The following is a 24,655-nucleotide window of genomic DNA, read 5'->3' as shown; positions in this document are numbered from 1 at the left end:
GTCTTCTTCAGGTTTTATCTTATCTATTTCTTCAAAATCACTTTCCTATTTAGTGGCTGGATTATTTACGCGCATACACCTCACCTCACTGAAGATTATGGCTAAAAAGAATAGCACTTTTTATTATAATTATTATTTTAGGGTAGGAAAAAGTTTTTCTTGACCCCCTTAGGGTCCCTGGTTGGGTCTGAAAATTAAACTGACAAAGATTAACAGGAGGAAGCATACAAATTTATTTAATATAAGTTTTACATGACACGGGAGTCTTCATAAGGAAATGAAGACCCAAAGAAATAGTTAAATCTGAGTGTTGTTATGCTAGGTTTGATGAAAAGGGGACAGTCACAGAGAAATATGATGGGGCATAAAGTATGAACTTAGAGTAGTAAACTAGAAGAAACTTAGTAAGGCCTGTTCATTCTTATTCTTCTTGGTGCCCTTTTGTCTTGGAGAAAATGATGCTCCTTTCCTCAGGGTATAAGGAGGACACCTCTTGTTTGAGGGTGTTTTGACCTTTTTCAGGGGAGAAGGGCAGAGGAAGGACAAGAGACCTTCTTGCTTTCGCCATCTTCTCATACTTCTTCAGTTTTATTCAGTATGCAAGATGCCATGTTTTTGGGTAGCACATCCTGAACCCCATCATTATATTATCCTTAAATTCCGTTATATGCCATACTCTACAGACAGTCACCAACTTATAAGTGGGGCAAAGCAGTTTCCAAAGAAAACAACTTTATAACTGGTTACCAGATTCCTAAGCTAGTTCTCAAAAGTTTATATAACCCTTAATAAGCTGAAATGGTGCTACGGTTTAACTGAATTGAGGGTCAAATAGACATATATGGATTAATGTAGGAATCTATGTACCATATGTAACATTATTTCTTGGGAAAATGCTTTTTAACCTCTAACAGAATCCAGCTTACTCCAAAGTATTTTTACCCTGGCAAATTCTGAATGGCAACAGGATCTTACATTCTGTTTTCTTCTTCCAACAGCTCAGATAGAACATCTTCTTTAAAATACTCATTGTAGTGGAAGGTAAAGCGGGAGGGAAACTGGCAGTTTGGGGCAAGGACTTCTCCACAGCGCCATCAGTCGGTGTTTGTTGAATGAATTTATAAATTGAATGTTTATATGAAGGGGTTATGCCTATATAGTTAAGTTTCAATAAGCTTTCTATAGTATGGTATTATTATTTTCTAATTCCTCTTTCTAGTGAATGCTGATTTTTCTGACTTATTAAATGCCTTCTGTGTCCTTAGTATCTTGTAAACAAGATATAGGTCTTTGAGCCAGCTGAGCAAAGTAAAACAAACATATGACTGTGAATTAAAAGAGGTGATTTCTACTGCGTGGTCTGTTCATGAGAAAACTAATATATCATGAATGTAGCAAACAGGATTTTTAATCCTGTTAAAATATTAATGGTATAATTTTAAAGGAACTGGACTTTGAGTATCCTGTATCCATTTTGCTTTCTACATGAAAGTTCAGTCAGAGTGCCAAATGCAGATAAAAAACATACTTAGAGCTTGAAAGTCTATAATGCATCTTGATGCCCTGAATTAATGTAAAAATTGGATTTGATACGATAGTTATTTTTACTTGATTGTTTATGCTTCCAGGATTATTGCAGACCCTACCAGTAGGTCACAATTAGTCATCTAGTGTCTGTTGAACATCTGCACTGCAGAGTAGATATTACCATATTAAGTATATAGAGAACATAGCAAAAATTAAATATGGGGCCTCACTTAAGGATTTTACAAATTGGAATATTGTCTTTTTTTAAATCGTATTCTATGTATTCAGGCTATGGTGTTTGAAAATATTACTAGAAAACAATGCCTTTGGCTTGAAAATTAAAGCTCTTCAGTGTTAGCATCAAAAAAAATCCATAGGGAAATTATCATTTTGAGGTCCTGTGTTTACAAAATAGTCATGGGGGAATTACTCAGAAACTTATGAAGTTATCAGTAAGTCCCGAAAAGGAACTTGCATAGGGTAGATTTTCCTAGAATAGTTTTGAGTTCTTGGGATCTTATTTTATAACTTTAAAAATGCCATATTTCTTTAGGCCACACAGAGATGGTGTCACTTATTCTAAATTGGTGGTAGGTCTTATTTAATTTATTTGCCAAGTACGCACCTCTTTGGAAAAGAGAAATAAAAGCAAAGCATGATATTACATTTTATTTCCATTGCTTATGGCAAATTTTCACCCCTTAAATGCTCTCCTGTGCTCTGCTAAGCTATCTGACACATTTGAGTGGTATAGGAAGACAGAGGACTCCAGTAAACATTATAAGTCAGGATGAATAGCATATGCAAAGGAGATATCGTTTATGAAAAGGAATTTGATGTGTTTTTTTAAGTCTACTCAATTGAATTTAAGGGCATGTTTTGAATCCTGTGGAATCCGTTGTGATCATACTGATAGTCTTTCGCGTGTATTTTAGGCACTTACCTGTGTTATCTAGTAACACCCTATTTTACAATTGCAGCTATCATTCTCCAAAGTAGATTAATCTATAATATTCACAGTCTTGTTAATCCTATGTGTACTATGTCTATTATTCAAGAGTTTTTTAATGGTATTCTTTTGTCTTTTCACAGCATCTCTCATTAAGATAGAGTTTTCATTTTATTCTCATTTTTAACAAGAATTACATAATTTGGAATTATAAAGAACTGTTGAGGGTTTTTCCACAAAGCACCCTATCATCATCAGTAGGCTAAGCTAGAAATAAAAATGGATAATGTATGGTAATACTCTTTCCATTAGCTTTTAAAAGTTCAGCTTGTGTAATTACATGTATATAATGTCAGAGTATTTCATAGGTATGCACATTTATCATATTCACTTACTTCTCTTCAGCGTAAGTATTTCAGGAACCCAGATTCATGTTTGGTTTTCCAGTGAGGTATATTTTTTTATCCATGAATAAGTATCAATGCATTGGATGATAAATTGTAATCACATACAGCTTTTTAAATATATGTGCTTATTAACATTTATGAATCTACCTTTTAAAGTGCTTTTGACTTAGTTTCCATGTGACTTATGTTATGAAACATAGTAATGTTATTATATAAAATAACATTATTTTTAATATAACACATCTCGATGTGTATTATGAATAGGAAAACTAGAATGGCATATATCCCTTGGAATTGAGTGGGGAGAAAAAGTAGGTATGTTGGTACTCAAATGTTTTGCATTATAAGAAATTAAAAAAAAAAAGAAACAGAGAAGTGGGGGGCAAGGGGAAGGGAAGAAAGGGAGAGATGGAAAAAGGAAACAAGCCCTAGTTTTTCATTCCCTTTTCTGCCTCAGTATTTTAAAAATTGGTCACTTATTCTAACTTTCCCATATTAAATAGTTGCAGAGCATAAGGAACAACTTATAGAACAAGGTGATTTCAGAAAGACCTTAAAGATATTTTTAGATTCATGTTCTATGAAACCCTGAATGGAATTCAGATTCATATGGACTTTTATAGCCATAGTTTTCAATTATATTAGCAATTTTCCTTGTTCTATTTCTGAGTCTGCCTTAGGATAAGAAAAGAAGGGTCTATTTTTGAAATTTTGTCCTTGCCATTCTGCAGTCAGTATTGCCTACAGTCATAAAAATCAGGCTTGCTGCTTTTTTTTTTCCCCTCTCTGGCAACTTGCTGCTATCCCAGCACACAGCAATTAAATCCAATTCTGTTTGGGCTGCCATGCCTGACTGTTCTTGTTGAGAAGCATGGCATGAACTAATGCATGGCTCTTTGAGAACGCTGCTGTGTATATCTGCACTGAAAGAAAACTTCTGTAGCAATCTAGCCCTTTGAATTTAGTATTAAAGCTGCAGTAATTAACGATGAGCTCCCGTACAGTGCTTGACAGAGAAGGGAATTCCCCAGGAATAAAAGTGGAAACTGAAGGAAAAAATGATCTTTTGCAGTCAGATGCTGCTAAATTAGTCGTTGGTACCTCTCATCTGAGGAGGTAGGCATCCTTTCAGAGCATGCATATGAGTGAGAGAGTAGGAAAGAGATAAAAGGATGCCATTGAGACCTGAAAGAGGTTGTATAAGGAAATGTTGGGTCAATTCTTAATCTCAAGTATTTGGCTCAAGAGTCTGAAGTAGTTTGGGTGAAAACGAGACTGATTTTAATTATCTTGCCACGAGATTTCACAGCCTAATCATCCAGCATTAACTATACTGAACATGACTTAACTCCTTCATACCATGACAGTTTCAAGCTGTTTTTGTAAGCAACCTTATAATTGCCTTCAGTATTTTAATTAGGAGCATTGGTTTAATGATCAAGTGATCTGCACCCTTTATTAGTTCCGTTAAGCATTTGTCTTGTTTCATGTATACATTTTTTCTTTACTAGAAAATAAACTAGACACTATTTTTCCAAGTGAAATAAACCTTCCTTTTTTCCTTTCATATTACAATTTGATCTTGAAAAGATGGGAAGCAAGTGAATGGTCCTGAAATTGGGCATTTAATCTTTATATTCCTAAACAATTTTTCTGGGCATGAATTATTAAGTTTTACCTAATTTATATCAGGATGTTCTCAAATAAATGTAAGTACAGAAATTGAACCATGCAACTGTCAATTACTCCAACCTTGATATGTAGGTTAATGAAGTTTGAACAAACAAAAAATGTTGTATGACCAGAAGTTCAGAATCATCTAAATCACCTCCTTTAGCTCATTTCCCTTTATACATAACAAGTTTATCTGTAATCTCCCCAGTTCATCTGTTTTAGAGCCATGTAGCACAGTTCAGGAGTTCAAAGGACAAGTCAAATAATATTGGGTTATTTGTTCAACCTTAACTGCCACCATATAGCAAGGATCTCTGTAGCCATTCTCACTATTACAGGTCAGTGATAGTAGCATTTCTGAAGCATTCATTTAGGTACCACTCTTTCAGTCCACCTATATCACTATCCTTTCACTTGCAGTTATCTGTCTTTCAGCATAACTGACCTCTGTTTCAAGGCTTTGGTCTGAAATATTCTCCAGCTAGAGTTACCTACTTGGACTTTGCTTTACTGAGTCATTTATCCTGGTGGATGTAGTCATACTGTGTCATTGTTTTAAGTTGTGTTTGAAATCACTTTGGTTTCCTTTTAAATATCCCATCCACAAAGAGAAATTTTGCTACTGCTCTTAAGATTAGTCATGATGGGGCTTCCCTGGTGGCACAGTGGTTGAGAGTCCGCCTGCCGATGCAGGGGACACGGGTTCGTGCCCCGGTCCAGGAAGATCCCACATGCCGCGGAGCGGCTAGGCCCGTGAGCCATGGCCGCTGATCCTGCGCGTTCGGAGCCTGTGCTCCTTAACGGGAGAGGCCACAACAGTGAGAGGCCCGCATGCAGCAAAAAAAAAAAAAAAAAAAAAGATTAGTCATGATGTGTTTCAAAATACCTATTTTTTTTCTTACACACACACTTTTTTAAATTTTATAAGCTATGACTTTTGATTTTAAAAGACAGTTTCAGAGCAGGGATGATATTGGTGTTGTTAAGGTCTGCTGTGTGTTTTGAAGGTTGACGTAAGAAGTGTGAAGAGGAGAATAATCTATACGAATCCTCATTCCCTTATTTATTACCTCATTTACATTCATCCACCTTCCTAACGCAGTTCCCTACACTTCACTCTTTTCTGTGCTGCTTTCCCCTTTCCTTGTGTGTGTTTTAGAATAGAAATTACCTGCCTTTATCTAGCTGTTTCTTGTTTTCCTTTCCATTTTCAGAGAAAACCCTTCTCAGCCACTGAGAATTAGAGTATGAACCTTAATGATTGTTGTTAAAATGAATATGTGTATCTCATTTTGCTATAAAGGGACAAAATGAGATGAACATACCTGCTCTAGTGTTTAAATATGGTGACCCAACCATATACTGTGCCTCAATTCTAGGCCAACTAGTTCACAGCAATCTAGGAGAGGTAATCTGGATGAAACTAGCATAAATGAATTAGATATAACATCTCTACAGGTAAAATTTCTAAGTCTAAAATACAGTGATCCTGTGAAAAGACTGTAAAGTATTTATGTGCCTTTTTCAGCTTAGATGAGTGAAAACATAATGCTAATGAGTCCAGGTTTACAATTTATAAAACCAGTTAGCTTCACAGCTGTTCTATGATTATAGACTCTAAACTAATCCTAAGTATCTTATTGCAGATATGTATGCAGAGGAAGGACTGAGGAAGTATGTGTTGATGGCTCAAAATAAACCTATCAGGAATTGACTGAGACTGACTTGAACAAATATTATAATGGTCAATCTATATTATACTAAAAGGTTTGAATTTTAGAATTTTTTAAAAAATCAAATGTCTATCATTTTCTATGACAGTTTCTATTTTCCTTACATTTTCAATGACTTTTGTCTTGTTTTTCACATGTTCAGTAAAGAATATAGATAAGCAAAGAGGGAGGAAAAATCACCCATGAACTCTCCCATGTTAATTGCTATTAACATTTAACAGAAAGAAATAACATGGATGGTGAGCTGAAGAAAAGAGAGGAGAAAGTAGGGAGTTCTACAGAGACAGTAGAGTAAATAAGCAATAAAGGAGCATGTATACAAGGAAGAATTATTATTTAAGAATTCCCTATGTGGAAAAATTTTAAGAACAGCTAGTAAATAAGAGATTTAAGAGTTGGAAAGCTCTGATGGATGCATTTCTGTGGAGTTTTGAGTTGATTGTGATTGTATTCCTCATGTAACAACTGAGCAATGCAAGGCACAGCAAAGCTACCTGAAGCAATCCTGAGAAGGGTTGAGGGAGTAAACTGGCTAATGGTGAAACTATCAAGGACAGTGGTTGCAATTTAACAGCATTCTCAGTACAGTGTATACTTAGTAAAGAGAAAAAAAATGATGAAAAATATTTGGGTTGAAATCATTGGCATTGGATAGTTTTAGAATAAAGAGGGCAAAAGGGTATCCAGATGATCCCAGATTCTAAATGTAAGAAACCTAAGCCAAAGGATTTGAGTATGGACAGCATCATGTCAATGTCCTTTGGTAAATCAGTCCCCTCTTTTCTTTTTTTTTTACAGTTCTCATTTTTTAATGAAATATTTCAAATATATAGTAAAGAATATAGCTGACAAACACCCATACACTGACTACCTCGATTTAATAAATATTAAGGTTCTCTTTCCCTTTGGAATTTTTCATGACTGAATCTTGACAAGATAAGGTTTATATTCAAACTGAGTTTTCACTGAACTTGGATGAAAAAGAAAACTACAAAAATGTGTGTGTATTAAGACTTGGAAGTTATATTTTTCAAGTCAGATTTTAAAAAGAATGCAAATTTCATATAAATTCCATTTTTTCAATGTAGTAAACTTATTTTAATATTACAATCAACACAAAAACTGAAGTCCATTTAAAAGGGACTACAGTAGGTATTTCATATAATCTTATAAGGCAAAGTTATACACTAGGGGAAGAAGTATCTAAAACTAAACTAAACAAAACTAGAACTCAATTAATAGACATAAATTCTATTAATAGGTACTCCCAGGTCAAAAAGTTATCAGGTAAAATTGTGAAAGACTTTGAAATAAATGAAAATGATTATTGGCTGTCTTATCTAGGGCATCCTTCTGAGTCATCTCCTTCTTTTACCATCTGAGCTATTGTACAAGATTAAATTGTAGTATATGAATAGTAATGTAAATGATCCTAATCCATAGAAATGCACATTGTGTCCAGTTGGAAATACAATTGATTTTTGCTCAATTAATCTGAAAATTCATTTCAACATTCCTGATGGCCCATATATGTGTGTTTTTTTGATTCTCTTTTGAACCAATTAAAACATCTTCCTGGTTCTCTCATTAATTAACACTTTAGACAAAATCTTTAACACATGTTCATTTTATATTTGTATGAGAGTCATGAGTTTGTCTTTTAAAAAAAATAATAACTTTTAATAGTTATGCCTTCTCTTTAAGCCAAAAGTTCTGTTTTAATGACAGTGGATTTTTCTGCCTTTCCTTTGATGAAGCCTAGACATCCAAAACTTGAGAATTCAGAGAAAATGGAAAGGATATGTATAATATAAACAGGAGTCTAACAATAATATCAAACTATATCTGTTAACTGTTTACTTGGTTAGGTCATGAGAGACTTGATTGACAATATAATATACACCACACATGGCTGCAATACAAGGCTTCAGAAAACTTAGCTCATATCTCCAGGCCTCACAGGAACTGCCTAAACATTTTCTAAATCATTGCTACGTACTAATATGTTTTAGAAATGTCTTTGCCTTCATACATCTTCCATGTGCCTTACGAATGCTAATTAAGCATTTAGAGAAATAAAAGTCACAACTTTTTAAACCAATACTGTGTTTAAAAAGAAACAAGAGGCCCAAAATGGAGTCACTTGTGCTAAACCCTACATCAGCAAACCAAGACTTAACACTTAACCTAATTGCAGTTTCAGCCTCTCCCAGGAATGTAACCTTTAACTAGTCAATCTAGGGTTTCCTGGCCAGCACTGGTGAGGCAATCCACCTGATAGACACCTGCCTTCCCCCACCCGCCTCCACCACCCTCAAGGAAGTTAGCCTAGCCTAAAATATTTCTTTCTTTTGTTTATGACTTCCTTGTCTTACTGCCTTTCTGCCTTCAAAAACCTTCCATTTTGTACAGCTTCTCAGAGCTCCTAACTAATTACTAGGTGGGATGATGCTTGATTCATGGAATGTTGAAAAAAGTCAAGTAGATCGTCAAATCTTCTCACTTGAATTTTGTTTTTTAACAACTGCAATACAACAGCCTTTGATTTAGAAAGGAGAACAATGCAGCCATACTCTTACATGGTATATTACACTCAGTAGAAATAGTAGGTTTTTTGTTTTGTTTTAATGAGTAAGTGGTATGACATGACATTTAAGAATGTGTAGAGGAGGCAAATAATTTTTCATGTACCTTTCTGAGTTCTTGGCTGAGACACCTGTGATAAAAGATTAATGAGAGGAAAACAAAAGTTTGTTAACATGTATACCTCATGTTTACTTGGGAGCTACCAGGAAAAGATGAGTAACTCCCTAAGATAGCCTAAACTACCAGTTTAAATATCATCCTCAACTAAAGACAAATGAAAGGTGGGGGCAGTAAGTCCAGTTACAGAGAGGTTCCCAGGAAAAGCACAGCAAACAAGAATAAGGTTTGTTATATAGATTAAATTGGTGCCTTCTCCATTGACAAGATTTATCTTGTGATTTAAGAGTCATCGTTCTTCTTCCAAGTCCAGAGGACTGAGACCCCAGTATAAATGGAAATTTATTTCATAAGTGTAAATTTCCCTTACAAAAGGGTAACTTCTACTCTGTTTTCAGAGCCTCTTTTATGTCTGCTCTTTCTCAAAATAATCTTTATGCCAAAGAGGCACATTTCTGCTACCACTCAAGGAAAACCAAGGAGAATATTAAATCTAGTTAAAAACTCAGCATTTCAAAACTCATATTTAATGAAAATGAAGGTGATTTTCTTCTAAGAATGTCAGAAAATGATAATAATTACAAGTGCTCAATAATTCAGGTTTTTATATTATTGACTGTATCTATTAGGCTTTATTTCATAAGATATACTCGTTTTTTTTAAACTTTCTATTCAAATACTTATCTAAACTAATCTTACTTGATCTTATTTATGAGAGCTGTCAAAATCATGAAAGAAATTAGACATCATTCTTTATTACAGATCTAGAGTATCATCCAAACAGAGAATGGTAATAGTATTGATAACAACAGCAAACACAGTATTAGTTAATACTCATACACTGTTCACTCTGGGCCAGATATTCATCTAAGCAAACACTTTATGTATATTATCTCATTTTCTTCACAGCAACCCTATAAGTTAATTATTGGTATTCTTCTCATTTTATACATAAGAAAACAAAGACACAGAGAGATTATGACTTATCCAGTTTCAACAACTAATAATGATAGAATCAAGATTGAAATCCAGTTTGGCTTCAGAGTGCTACTCCCCAAACTGCCTTCCATTATATCATTTTTTCTTCATTCCTGCATTCACATACTTATTCTTAATGGTTTTCATTGCTAAGAGAAATAGTCAGGAGCAAAAAGTCAATGAAAGTTCAAGGTCTAATTTGGAATGCAGCGCTTGCCATTGGTAGGTTAGAGAGATAAGGTCATCTACTAGTGTACAGAGAAATGGATTTAGAAGTCAAGAGGGCTGAGTTCCGTTACAACTTTACTGTGTGATCTAAAGCCAGTAACAATCCTTGCTTTCTCATCTCTAGAATGGATATAAATTTCTCTTTAAAATAATCGGTTATTCATCTGAAAATTGAGAAATTGTGTCATCAATAATTTAAAATCCCTACTAGTCAAAAAATTTTATTTAGGTTTGTTATATATATAATTTATATATATATATAATTAGGTAGTTGTATTTTCCTCATGTTTATCATGATCAACATTAAAATTCTCAGAACAAAAATCAACTCACAAATATTGTTGGTACCAAGGGAAGACCAACCTAGGACTTTCAAATTTTTTGGAGGTCATTGAGAGTGACTCAATTTAGAATTAAAGCTTTAAATAGGAAATACATTAAGAATATTCACGATTGATGTTCAAATTATATTCCCTTGAGTCATAGTGTGATCAGTTCTATTCTTAGATATGTTCTACATATTATAGTATTCTCTTTGAGAATAAGGAACTCACCATGTTACCTATAAAGCAGCATAAATAGGCTTTTCATTTTTAATGGTAATTATTCACTTCACCAGCTGTGTAACCTGCCATAGTTCAGCTTCTTTTAGAAGAGGTTAATACTGAAAAAAGAGAAATTCTTCACATTTACCTAGGACTTAGGAAAGCTAAGTGGAATTTAAGACAGTAGTAATTCAGATGGTGGTGGGAAAACATTTAAGAATGGTCCTCTGGAAAAGATGTGTAAAATTATGTTGCTTATAAATATTGTCTGTGTGCCTGCAAAGATTTATGTTATACTTAGATAACAGCATTGTCGCTCTCTGCCTGTGGTCAAGGTATGACTGAGTTCAAAGAATATTAATTAATGATACACATTTATCCACACACACACGTGTGTGTGTGTGTGTGTGTGTGTGTGTGTGTGTGTGTGTAAGTTCACCTTTGGTTAGAGAGTTTGAAATGTGATGACAGTTAAATGATTATTCCATTTAATTAATTATCTAAACCAATTGGAAAAGAACAAGTAAAGCAGAATTTTTTTTTTTAAGTCTGAGGTCTTTATAACTTTTTAAAAGCCATGTATCTTTTTTGTTTCTGAGATGGTCTGTCTATTAAATGGGCAGTTGCTTAATTCAGTGACCAATATATAATTTTCTCAAAAAGAGAAGGGCTTCTTTTATATGTGGTTTCATAAAGGGCAGCAGACGGAGGTGTTAAAGATTTCTTACAGCAACAAAATCCTAGAGATAAAAGGAAGCTTAAAAGTTATCTAGTTCAGAGTTTTTTTTAACATTTGCTCCCATAGACCCATTTGGGAATCTGGCAAAGCCTACAGACTCTTTTTCAGAAAAATGTTTTAAATATATATAAAATAAAATACATAGGATTACCAAAAAAACTAAATTGAAATCATTAGCAAAATATCTATTACAAATTATGATATAATAATACTGCCTTTTTAAAAACACATCAAATAACAAACTTTAGCAGCAAGTCATTAGACTACTGTAATTTGAAATCCTGATGAACATACACAGTATTTTTAAATATCCATAATAATTTGAAGCAATAGATTCTGCTATTATTACTATAATTTGTCACCTAAGCTCATAATGAAAGAAAATAGTAAAATTTAATTAGGTTGGTGAATATAAAAATGATAATTTTTTTCTCCATCACAGTAAATGGACCCCTCATTTTTATCCACAGGTTCTCTCAAGGGGTCCATCAACCTCAGTTGAAACCCCCGAAAACATCCTCATTTTGCAGATAAAGAAACTAAGTCCCATGGAAGTGAGATAACTTGACTAAAATCATACAACACAGAATTAGATTAACCCTTGCAGTGGTAACCTCACACCTTAACTCAGCCTTTTTTGAAGCTTTAGTCTAGAAATTGGCAATTATAGTCTTCTGTTTGTCCCTGATTTATGGCATGATCTGGAGCAAATTCTTTATTCTCATTGTGCCTCAGATTCTACCTATATAAAATGTAGGTGACTTAAAATGTACGTAAGGATAATAATAATGACTTAGATTTGTATTGCTCTTTTTCATTTACAATAGTTTTTACATATATTATCCTGCTTAATTTTCCTCATTTTATGGATAAGGAAATTAAAACTCCAGGATGTTGAATGTCGTCTAAGGTTCTAAAGATCAGAAAAGGAAAAACCAGTATCAGAAACCATACCACTGGACTCCAAAGAACATTCCTTTATCATGCTGCCTTTCACGTTATAAATAAAACTCTGAGTTCAGTCACATATGTATTGTGATATCATAAACACAAATTAAACACAAATAAGTGGTCATTGGGCTCAGATGAGCCAAATACTTATATCCTAATTTATCCAGATAAAGTGATGAATGAATAGAACTATGGAACGGAGCTTTTCTAGACCAAGTCTCCATTTTTGCAATAAGAAGTGAGAAGAGAAAGAAATAGAATTTAAGAGTCTAAGATTGTAGAGTTGTTGGCTTAATGTTGTTTAAATCAATCCTTTCTTTCCTTCTCTTTCAAGGTAGGCTAAAGAGGCAAGTAATCTGAGTAAATGCCAATGAGGTCATTTTTCTCTATTCTCTTAAGTTTTACTTTTATGAGTTAATGGTATTCAGTGAAGTTTGTTCTTTCAGAGACAGATTACTCTTAAATAAGTTTAATAAGGTAGAGAAATTAAAGTCAAAAGGGCCATGATACATCAAATATCTCTGTCATTCAAGTGACCTGACCTATGAGATACAGGACATTCTGTTCTCTCAAAGAAATCTTCTTAACCTGACCTAAAACCTATGGTATAGAATAACCTTTATTGGACTCCAAATGTCACTATTTGATTAACCTTAAGCAGTATTAATAGTAATTTGTTTTCCAAATTCTTATAATCATTCTATAGGGTATTCAGATATTTCTTTGCTATAATCCACATACTTTTCATATTATATCTCTTAATATTACCTGATCCAAATAAATTAAAAACATTTTAAGATAGTACAGGAATAGCTATGATCATACTTAAACTATAAATAATAAATTTGAATCTGCTGAGATTGAAAAAAACTATAATTACTACAAAAATAAACACATTGAGATTTGGCAAATGTTTATACAAAGCACTATATTTGACTTAGCTAGAAATATAAAGAGAATTAAAGTCATGGTCCTCTCCCTCCAAAAATAAACAGTATATTTGGGAACCTACATCAATAATTGAAATGTGAGTAACTATGAGAACTCTTAAAGTAGAAGTTCAGTTAAGAGGCTTTAAGAATTTAGGTATACCCTAAAACTAGATTGTGGTGATGGTTGGACAGCCATATAAATCTATTGAAAGCTATCAAATGTGTACTTAAAATATGTGAATTTTATAGTATGTAAATTGTTTCTCAGTAAGGCTGTTAAAAGAGTTCAGGGAAAGAAGAGATTATTTCTGGTTGAGGAACTTGGGGAATATTTTTTGCCCCAAATACAATTTAAGCTGTATCTTAAAGGACAAGTAGTATTTGGATCAGAAAATAAGCAACAGAGCATTCTAGAAAGAGGAAATAGCTTGTCTAAGGTCTAAAAGCTCAGGAGTACAAGAAATATGCTAGAGGAGCTAGTTCAGACTTTGCTCCATGACTTAGATTATATGGCTTTCATTCCTACCAGTACATGTGGCCATATGGCTATGACGTTTCCAAAAAGTTTTGGTCAATCCCTATTGAGAAAAACATATAACTGTACATGGCTATTTTTTCTTTCCATCAAAAATAAGAACTTGCCTCCATTTTGAGCTGATGAGAAAGTTATAATGAGGAGTGTGTATAATTCAGAATGTTTCACAGCTGTCAGTGGCTCCACTGATCATAACAACCACTGACATTTGTTTCCGTCTTTATAGCTTAAAATCACTGATACATACATTATTTCCTTTGAGCCCGTAACAGTCTTTATTTTACCGATGAAGAAAGTAAGATTAAAGCAGGGTCCAGAGCCTAAAATAATAAAGACATGCTAAAGTAAAGATCAAGATATTCTGGCCTGCTAAGAATAGGATGAGGGAGAGAAAATGGTAATATAAGTAAATGATCTTTAAACAATTAAAAATCTGCTAACTAAATTGCATGCCACACATGAATCAAAACCCATCTCATACAAAAAATAAAACAGATAAAGTTAACTACTGTCATCAATAATAGGAATCCAAAGTTGACATTTTTCCTAATAAGCTGATAAAACCCTCTTATTGACTGGAACAGCCCATGTTAAAATAAGATTTATCAACAGTAAAGAAAAGTACATAGGGAGCTTACTAACAATTTCTAAATAGGTAGTCATTTTTGTTATTGGCTTTTTAAAATTTAAACAGATTAAAATTTAAAGCAAACCACTGACATAGAGTTTCTCGGATTATGTAAGTAAGCATATATACAGAAGCTTAATTTTTAATTTAAAATGTAACTGCCAACCAGTAAAATCATGTTAAAAATAGAGAGGGCTTTCATAATGTCCATCAAAGAAGATGACTTTTGTTCTTGACTTTGACACCATCTGACCAACTGCTCAGAAATTTTAAATATGAGCCATATTGTATAGATTTATTCCAAATTTTTACAAGGAAAAAGAATACAAATTAACCCAGTGAGCAGCAAAATAGAGGCAGTTTTTATGAAATCTGAGTTGTGTTAACCTGCAATCAAATGTAATCTCCATTTTAATATTTACACATCTTTATATTGTTATGAACCTATTCTTGACATGGGTTTTATTTTGTTTCTCTCCTCCCTCACTTCTGTGAAATGCAGAAGGGAAAAGATGTTTGTTATTCACATATTTGTACCCCACTAACTGGTGTTACACATCTGGCTTCCACTGGAGAGCCCCTGACATCGCAGGGAACGGTGATCAAAATTCCACACACTAGCTTCAAGCTGGGGGCTCGTAGCTATTGCAGCATTGAAGGGGGTATTTTCCTGGCTTCTTTAAAATAAGCATGGTGATGGGATGGTTTAAGGGAAGAACACCTCTCAAATCACATGACCACTGCTGTGCTTCCGTGTGTCCTGCTTTCTTCATAACAGCTTGGCACTACATTCTTTCTCTGTATCTTAGTGGGCTTTTGTGTGTACAAGTGGGATGGGGGTTGGGTGTGGGGGCTTTCAGTGGATGCTTACACATTATGCATGCATCTTTCAATGTTAGAGTGATGTGCCTTCCCTTATGTGTCACAGATTACGGTCACAGATTAAATCTTCTGTGTTCCTGAGAGATTGGGCTGTCTCTCTCTTATTGGTGTGAGATTCATGTGTTTTGATGTTTACACCCTCAAATGTTCTTCATGTTGCATTAAACATAAGTTGAAATGTTTTCCCATAAGAGTTAGCTTTTCATGTTGGGCTGAAAAAGTCTTCATTTCTGTGTAGCAATTCGTGTTATTATAACCTATGGCTTTCAATTGTACCTCCCATAATGAAGAGCTGACTTTAAACACTGTGCTATTCTTGTTAAGACCTAAGCATAAGGTAAGTCACTTCTCTAACTGTATCTAAAGATTGTGGTTGTTTGTTAAAGTTTTCTCAGCTTTGTTTAAAGCATTTTCACTTTTTTTCCTTACCGTTTATTACGTGCTCTCCCTCCTTTTGTTTTCTGTTTCATTGCTTAAGATGTCTTAATGGACAATGTGATCTTCAGCAAAAATTATACATGTAAACACATGTTGAAATGAATTAAATGAATTATTTGATGTCTGAAAGCAGTCTTGATTAGTAAATGAATACCTTCATTTTCAGTAAGTCTCTTGTGTTTTTTATTTCCTCCATTGACTTTAATATACTGTTTCTACACATGATTTTAGCTTTGATTTCAGTTGAAAGGGGAATTAATTGTCAATACTATAAATTTATCTTAGTAAAATAACATAATCCAGTAGAATAAAGTAACAGATCATCCAACACCATACTTTTCATTTTTAATCCCTGACAAATTGGGTAAGATAAAGAAAAACAACAGCAAATCATAAAACTTGAAACAGACCTGTGTTACCTTTTTTATAGTCCATATTGTGAGAACAATAGTTGTTTCTCAACTTTATTCTTTCAAGTAAATCCCATTACATTGTGAGCTAGGCAAAGTCTTCATATTGGGATTTTATTAAATTAAGTCAGTATTATAATGATGACAAGTTTCATGGTACAGAAAAGGGCATCCACTGCACACATAAGTATTAAAATGTTTTAAATTAATTTTCTCAATTTTTTAATGTATACTCAAAATCACTACAGTAAAGAAGTTCATTTAATCATTGATTTTTAAAAGTGATTTCCCTCAAATCTGGATCAAATAGCCAATGTAATGTGAATGAGAAGACATTGGTTATACTGATGTTGGCAATTTTTGAACCCAGATTCAGAATATTGAATTTTTCTCATCATCCAAATTTCTCTTCAAAACTGTTTGAAATATATCGTTCTAAACTGATGTGCCACAAAGCAAGACTTGGGTTTCTTTATTAAATTCATGCTATGAGGGACTTCCCTGGTGGCTCAGTGGTTAAGAATCCGCCTGCCAATCCAGGGGATGTGGGTTCAAGCCCTGGTCCGGCAAGATCCCACATGCCGCAGAGTGGCTAAGCCCATGTGCCACAACTACTGAGTCTGTGCTCTAGAGCCTGTGAGCCACAGCTACTGAGCCCATGTGCCAGAACTACTGAAGCCTGCGTGCCTAGAGCCCCTGCTCTGCAACAAGAGAAGCCACTGCAATGAGAAGCCCGCACACCGCAACGAACAATAGCCCCTGCTTGCTGCAACTAGAGAAAAACCTTCACACAGCAACAAAGACCCAACGCAGCCAAAAATAAATTAAAAAGTAAATTAAAAAAAAAAACTACTTAAAAAAAATTAATGCTATGAATGAATTTTTTGTTAAGTTTTAGGCCACCTAAGAAAGGGAGAGAGTGTTTTTTTTATTGTGGTTTTGATTTGGTTCGCTTTTTTTGGTAAAGCCAGCTAGTACTTCACCTCCATTTCCATTTAGACATTATATAAGTCTGTTGAAACATTTGATGAGACAATTTGAACTACTCATCTGAACTGCTCTGTTCATTGTAAATCTCTTGTTTCTATCCATACACTAGCTCCACTCTAGATTGGAAGGGCTTAAAGATGAACTCTGGAGGAATAGAGGATACGACTTAAGAGTAACTATTACTGATCAAAGGAGCTGCTTTCCATTCGCAAACGTTGCTTTGCGCTATGGGTTTGGCTCCTTCTGTTTCTACATCTTGTTGAAGACTTTCTTGACTTCCATTTGACTTCTTTGAATTCTGTTTTTGTCCTTCAACATTTTCCCCTTTCTTTTCCTTCTCTCTCCAGATTTTTCTCTCACTCTTTTGGCTATCTCCTGTGTTCTTTGAATCGTTTTTAAAAGTAGTTTATCTCTTCATTAAGCTTGTCTATTAATTTGTCTATTAGTGTTTGTTTCTTTTCTCCTTTAAGGCTGTACTGATATAGTTAACACTTATTTTCATTCCATGGTATGCCAACTTGCTTGTTTATTTTGCAGCAAGTTCATTAGTCATTCTTACCCTCTTGGTATGAATTTTCAATAAGAAATGGCAGAACATTCTGCATTTACATATTGTCCCCTTCTATAAGACCATACTTTCTTTTCTATCTACTAGATTTACCCTCCTCAAACCTCTCTCTCTTTTTTTCCTTTTCCTTGCTCTCGTGTCTTCCTTACTGTATTATTTTCTTTAAGTAGTCATTAATTTCTTTCCCATTTGGTCCAGCATTGTTCTCCAATAAAACTTCGAGAAAAGAATATAAGAATATTATCTTACAGATTAGCTTCTTCATTCTAGTGTATTTAAAACTAATTAAACAATCTGGGCCAAAAGAGAATAACTTTAACATCTGGAATTATATTTCCTCTCTCTTTTTTTTTTTTTTTGGTGTGTCTTGTGTGTATGTGATTTTTTTTATTGTTGTTGTTTCTTTAAACATTAACAATTGTTTTTTTCAGGGAAGGACAACCATTACCCACCCTAAGTTGCAACATTACTTTCATAATTTGTTTCATTACAATAGTAGACTGTGTTAAGCGATAGAAATTAATTTGCTGTGTATACCATTTGGGGCAAGCTGCTGGGGAGTGGGAAGAAGAGGTGTGGAGTTTCAATACAGTTGCCTCTGAAATCAACAAGTGTCAATGCCATCCAGCATGGCCCTTGAATTCATCAGTTTTGCAACATGTAAAAGAATGTTCCACTTTGACCTGAAATATTTGAATCAGCATGAGTTTCTGATTGATAACTACATACACACTTAAGAACTGGCAAATAAATGACTTCAATTTCATTGATTTCCAATTGAAACATCTTTCATAACTAATATTATAATTATAATCAATTATTATAATCAGTAAATAACAAAGGTTATTAGACTCACATGTAAATATTGTATATGAAGATTTCTCTTTTCCCCTCATTAACATATGTAACTAAAAATGACTACCAGTGAACATTTGATTACAGCTTTATTACTTGAATTGCATTATTGTTTTAGTCAAGAGATAAGCACAGTATCTTTAATATTAAGCATCTGAATTCACAACTGAATATGTGGTAACTTGAATTTTTTCCCATATACTAATTTCCAATACACATCAATTAAAAAATGCCATTAGTTTTACCCTTGTCCCATGTACAATATTGTGCCCCCAATTTTTTTTCTAGAAATCAGTCCTTTCTTTAAGTAAGAAAAGGAAAAATTAAAAATATATGGAATAAGTGTAACATATTTTTATTAACATGTTTTTATATGTGAGATACATAAAGCCTTTGCTCCTAGACCTCAGGAGTTTGCCCATTAAATATACATATCTGGCTATCTCTGTTATGAGCCCTAAATTACTGAGTTTATGCTCTCTCTGCAGGTCCAGTCCAGGTGCAGCAGCAAGGAGAACATTCTCAGAGCCAGTGAGTATATCATTATTTCAGATGGACTACTGGATTAGAACTTGTGGTTCAACAAGAAGGAAAGCTAAAAATGACATTTTGGTGAAAGAATAAAGAAGAGCACTGGGGAAAGTTTATGTCAAGAATATGAATTTTAGAGCTTTTGCCTTCTAAAAATAACAGTATCAATATATTAATGAATATTTCCCTAATCACAATTGTTTTTGCAAGTCCTGACATCAGAACTTTGACAGGACTACTGGTTAGGGTAGTAATGAGCTCCTCTGTGACTCCAAGATGAGAACCCTCTTTAATTGCCCCACTGCCAAAAAGTTATTTGAAAACAGACTAACTGAAAATAATGTAATATAAATCCACTAAATGAATCTAAAAAAGAAAAAAAGGACCCCTAAGCAGGTACATCATAATCATTTCATTAATATGAATTCCTAAAAGATGTTATCTTCACAGGCAGCATATTTCAGAACATAGTGCCCTAAACCAAAGATGAAGAAACCTTATTTTTCTGTTTTATCACCAATAACATTTGCATGGAAGTCATTTGACTTTGCGTATTATTCATTTTCTGACTTTGTGTATTATTCATTTTCCTATCTTATAAAAAGGAAATATAAATAGCTTTTCCTTACCTGTATCCTTGAAATGATGTGACATCAAAGGTTGTGCCTTGAAAGCTTTGGGATTCTAAGAGAAAAGTGCTGTATAAATGCTAATTTTGTAGATATTGTTCTCTGTCACTTAATATTAATGGTATCACCCTATCTTCTTCCTGATCATTATCAAGAGAAGAAGTGCAGGAGGACAATACTGAAATGGGTCCTTACTTATACCACTGGGAGTTTTAGTAAATGGAATGATTTCTATTTACAGTAGAATGTCTGTATTATTTAACAATTTAAAAAGTACCTGGAGAACTTCAAATAGGTAAAATTTTGTTTCATTTATTTTTTTTAATGTAAGATTTTCCCATTTCTGTGTTGTAAATCTGCTACCTTAGCTTGAAGACCTTGAGTTATTAGGCAAGCACACTTCAGTTGTTTGTCCAGGACCTTCATATTAGAGTTATATAAAAATAAGTGCAAACAGGCATGTTTAACTTGTATACTTTTGTGAGTTTTCATAACATCTGACAGGCATGTGAATCTGAGGGAGGTGCTTCAATAATAGGAGATGTAAAGTCCTATAATCCCTTAAGACCTAAGGTTGAGAAAACTAAGAGTCAAGGAAGTGATGATTGAATATTTACTAAAATAAAACAACAGAAATAAATGAAATTTTAAAATGACATTTTTGATGATTTCCATTTATTGTTGATCCTGAGATGATGATGGATCACTGATAGTGATTGTGGTGATTAGGAATTAAAAAAATTTCTTACTGAGAACAGATTTCTTTGAAACCTTTTTCACCTCTATCATGGATCTTTGTGCTGTTAGAACTGCTTTCATTTCACTTATGCTCTAACTGGCTTGTTGGTTGTTAATCACTTTGGATGGACCTTATGATGGTCCAGGTTTTTCTGTTCACCTTTTCTTAGGATAAAATAATCATGTAGATGGTCCATATAGCCATTTAGATCCATGTAGAGAGCCCATCCAACATTGTAGCCTCTTAGTTCTGTGAGTTCTATAAGTTTAAGGTCGTTCCTCTCAATACTGCTTTAGTAACTCATACTCATGCCCATAGCCACACCCAGGACTTTTCATGAGCTGTTCTACCTCTGAACTTCTTAATCTCATTGCTTATTTAGTCTATTTCTATCTTTTTTTTTTTTTCCTTCCTTTGCCATGTAATACTATATTGCAGTCATAGAGACCCTATTAGCAGTTCTCCCATTCTCTCAGTGCTATGTCCTGCCTCTATTCCTTGGGACCCTTTCCCTCAGAGCATAAAATATCCATTCCCCTTATTTTCCTAGAAAACTCTTACTTATCCTTCCATACTCAGTTCAAGTGTGATCTCCTCTGTGATGGCTTCTCTGAGTTCCCCCAAGGCAAGGTGACTAATCCTTCTTGTATACCCCATACAGTTTCTTCTATTTTAATCATTTTTTCATTTACTTACTGAATTAACTATCCTCAAGGAAAACATTTCCAAAATGTAGCTAATAAAAAGAAAACTATGATCAACTGCTTTTTTAGCACATATAAAAATGTATCAAAGCAAAAATCAGCAGATACTAGAGAAAGGAAAAAAGTTAGAACTTAATAGAGCTTGTTCAGAATTGTCCAAGGAAGAGTTAACTTTGGTAACTTTGTTCAAGCAAGAGGTAACCTTCCTTTAGCACCTCAAAACTATTGAATTGGCCAAAAAGTTCCTTCGGTTTTAAAGTAAAAATAAGAGACACATTTTTCATTTTCACCAAGAACTTTATTGAACAATGTATTCACCGTTTTGTTCCACTACCTTCTGCCATTTTTCAGGCAACTTCATAATTCCGTCTTCCCAAAACTTTTTATCTTTTTGAGCAAAGAACTGTTCCAGGTGCCTTTTACAGTCTTCTAGGGAATTGAAATTTTTTTCATTAAGAGAATTTTGTAAAGACCGAAATAAATGGAAATCTGAAGGTGCAATATCTGGTGAATATGGCAGATGAATCAGAACTTCCCAGCCAAGCTGTAACAGTTTTTGCCTGGTCATCAAAGAAACATGTGGTCCTGCATTACCCTGGTGGAAGATTATGCATTTTCTGTTGACTAATTCTGGACGCTTTTCGTCGAGTGCTGCTTTCAGTGGGTCTAATTGGGAGCAGTAATTGTTGGAATTAATCATTTGGTTTTCCGGAAGGAGCTCATAATAAAGGACTCCCTTCCAATTTCACCATATACACAACATCACCTTCTTTGGATGAAAACTGGTCTTTGGTGTGGTTGGTGGTGGTTCATTTTGCTTGCCCCGTGATCTCTTCCATTACACATTATTGTACAATATCCACTTTTCATAGCCCGTCACAATTTGTTTTAAAAAACAGTCCATTTTTGTTATGTTTAAGTAGAGAATCGCATGCGGAAATATGGTCAAGAAGGTTTTTTTCACTGAACTTATGTGGAACCCAAACATCAAAGCGATTAACATAACCAAGCTTGTGCAAATGATTTTCAATGCTTGATTTGGATATTTTGAGTATGTCGGCTATCTCCCACGTGGAGTATAACGATGATTGTTCTCAGTGAATGTCTCGATTTGATCGCTATCAACTTCAACTGGCCTACCCGACCGTGGAGCGTCGTCCAGTGAGAAATCTCCAGCACAAAACTTCGCAAACCACTTTTGACACATTCGATCTGTCACAGCACCTTCTCCATACACTGCACAAATCTTTTTTTGGGTTTCAGTTGCGTTTTTACCTTTCTTGAAATAATAAAGCATGCCGCAAATGTTGCTTTTTTTCTTCCATCTTCAATATTAAAATGGCTACACAAAAATTCACCAATTTTGATACGGTATTTTTTTAATGCACACTGATATTGTAGCTGTCACAATACAATCTAACAAAATTGCTTCGAATGAAGTTAAAGACAAGTAAGCACTACTAGAGCCCTCTTACAGAAAAAAACCAAATGAACTTTTTGACCAATATTAAAACAACCTGTTGATAAAAGGCTGAGTTTATTCTTACTCTGGTGAGAGAAAGTGCCACTTCAACAGAGTCTTAGTCTCAGAGTCTCAGAAAGGGAACGGCAAAGTCAGGATATTTATAAGGTTTTGAAATTTGATTTAAAGCAGTTCTTTTAACGTGGGCTTGATTAGAATTAAATAAGGATCATGATATAATCATTTAGAAATCACGGGCATGGCAAGGCAAGGACTTCTGAGTCTTGGTGTATAAACCATTTGTTGGTGCTTTCTGTTTAAGAAGCTTCTGGAATGAGCAATAAAGTTATTTATAACTTTTATCTTCCAAGGAAGAATCTTCTGGAATAGTAAAGTTATGCTGATAAAGACAATGGAATAGTAATGTTATGCTAATGAAGACAGTAAGCTGTGCACTTACAGATGGTTTCAGGTATCAGAATTCCCCTTGTGATCAGCCTAAGCTGAAAGATAGACCATTAACATCTAAGGATGTGATCAATCAATCAATCTAGACCTTCACCCTTAAGGAATCACAGTATTACATCAACTATCTAGGAAAGTTTTTTCAACCTTCATAAGTGTCAGTTTGCCTGCATTTGTTGTTGTTGGATGGTCATTTATTGAACTATTGAATGAGACAGCAGCTATATAGCAACATTTAGAACTGTGGAGGTCTCACATCTGAACCCTGCTACACAAATGTGAGAAGGATTATGATCAGAGTTTGTAGTCCTTTTTTCAGCCAGGAGCCAAAAGTGTCCAAAATTAAGCCAAGAACAACTATATGTCAACAAACTGGACAACATAGAAGAAATGGAAAAACTCTTAGAAACATATAATCTATCAAGACTGAATCAGGAAGAAATAGAAGATCTGAAGAGACCAAATACTAGTAAGGAGATTGAATCAATAATCAAAAATCTCCCACCAACAAAAAAAAAGCCAAGAACAGATGGCATCACTGGTTAATTTTACCAAATATTTAAAGAAGAATTAACACTGATTTTTCTCAAACTCTTCCCAAAAATTGAAGAGAAGGAAACACTCCCAAACTCATAAGACCAGCATTACCCTGATATCAAAGCCAGAAAAAGATACCACAAGAAAAGAAAACTACAGGCCAATATCCCTAATGAATATAGATACAAAAATTCTCAATAAAATACTAGCAAACTGAATTTATCAGTACATTAAAAAGATCATTCCCTGTGATCAAGTAAGATTTACCCCTGGGATACAAGGACAGCTCAATATATGCAAATAAATAAATGGGATGCATCACATTAATAGAGTGAAAGAAAAAAATCATATGATCATCTCAGTAGACACAGAAAAAGCATTTGACAAAACTCAACATTTGTTCATGATAAAAAAAAAAACTCTTAACAAATTTATAGGTATAGAAGGAACGTACCTCAGCATAATAAAGGCCGTATATGGTAAGCTCACAGCTAACATCATATTCAATGGTGAAAAGTTGAAAGCTTTTCCTCTAAGATCAGGTATAAGATAAGGGTGCTCACTTTCGTCATCCCTACTTAACATATTACTAGAAGTTCTAGACAGAGCAATCAAGCAAGAAAAAGAAATTAAAAGCATCAGAATTGGAAAAGAAGAAACAAAGTAGTCTGTATTTGCAGATGACATGATTATATAGAGAGAAAATCCTAAAGACTCCACCAAAAAACAGAACTGATCAATGAATTCAGTAAAGTTGCAGAATACAAAATTGACACACAAAAATTCAGTAGCTTATCTGAACTAACAATTATCTGAAAAAGAAATAAAGAAAATGATCCCATTTATAGTAGCTTCAAAAAGAATAAAATACTTAAGAATAACTTTAACCAAGGAGGTGAAAGATCTCTACACTGAA

General features: G+C 34.0%; 1 protein-coding gene across 15 annotated transcripts in view; it reads left to right on the top strand.

Annotated features, from left to right (window-relative positions):
- The window catches only part of GPHN (gephyrin), a 617,199-nt gene that overhangs the window by 422,707 nt on the left and 169,837 nt on the right, over positions 1 to 24,655 (top strand). For all 15 annotated transcript variants that reach the window (XR_013827354.1, XR_013827355.1, XM_079915075.1 and 12 more), the window contains one exon: positions 19,161 to 19,203. Coding sequence is in view for 13 of the 15 variants with exons in the window: in XM_079915075.1 (XP_079771201.1) it covers positions 19,161 to 19,203 (43 nt within the window). In the remaining 2 variants the exon portion in view is untranslated. The remainder of the gene's footprint in view (positions 1 to 19,160; positions 19,204 to 24,655) is intronic.

The sequence above is a fragment of the Stenella coeruleoalba genome (assembly GCF_951394435.1).
Source record: "Stenella coeruleoalba genome assembly, chromosome: 2".
Taxonomy (NCBI): Eukaryota; Metazoa; Chordata; class Mammalia; order Artiodactyla; family Delphinidae; genus Stenella; species Stenella coeruleoalba.
Note: the sequence above shows the minus strand (reverse complement) of the source record. Positions and strands in the feature narration are given on the sequence as shown.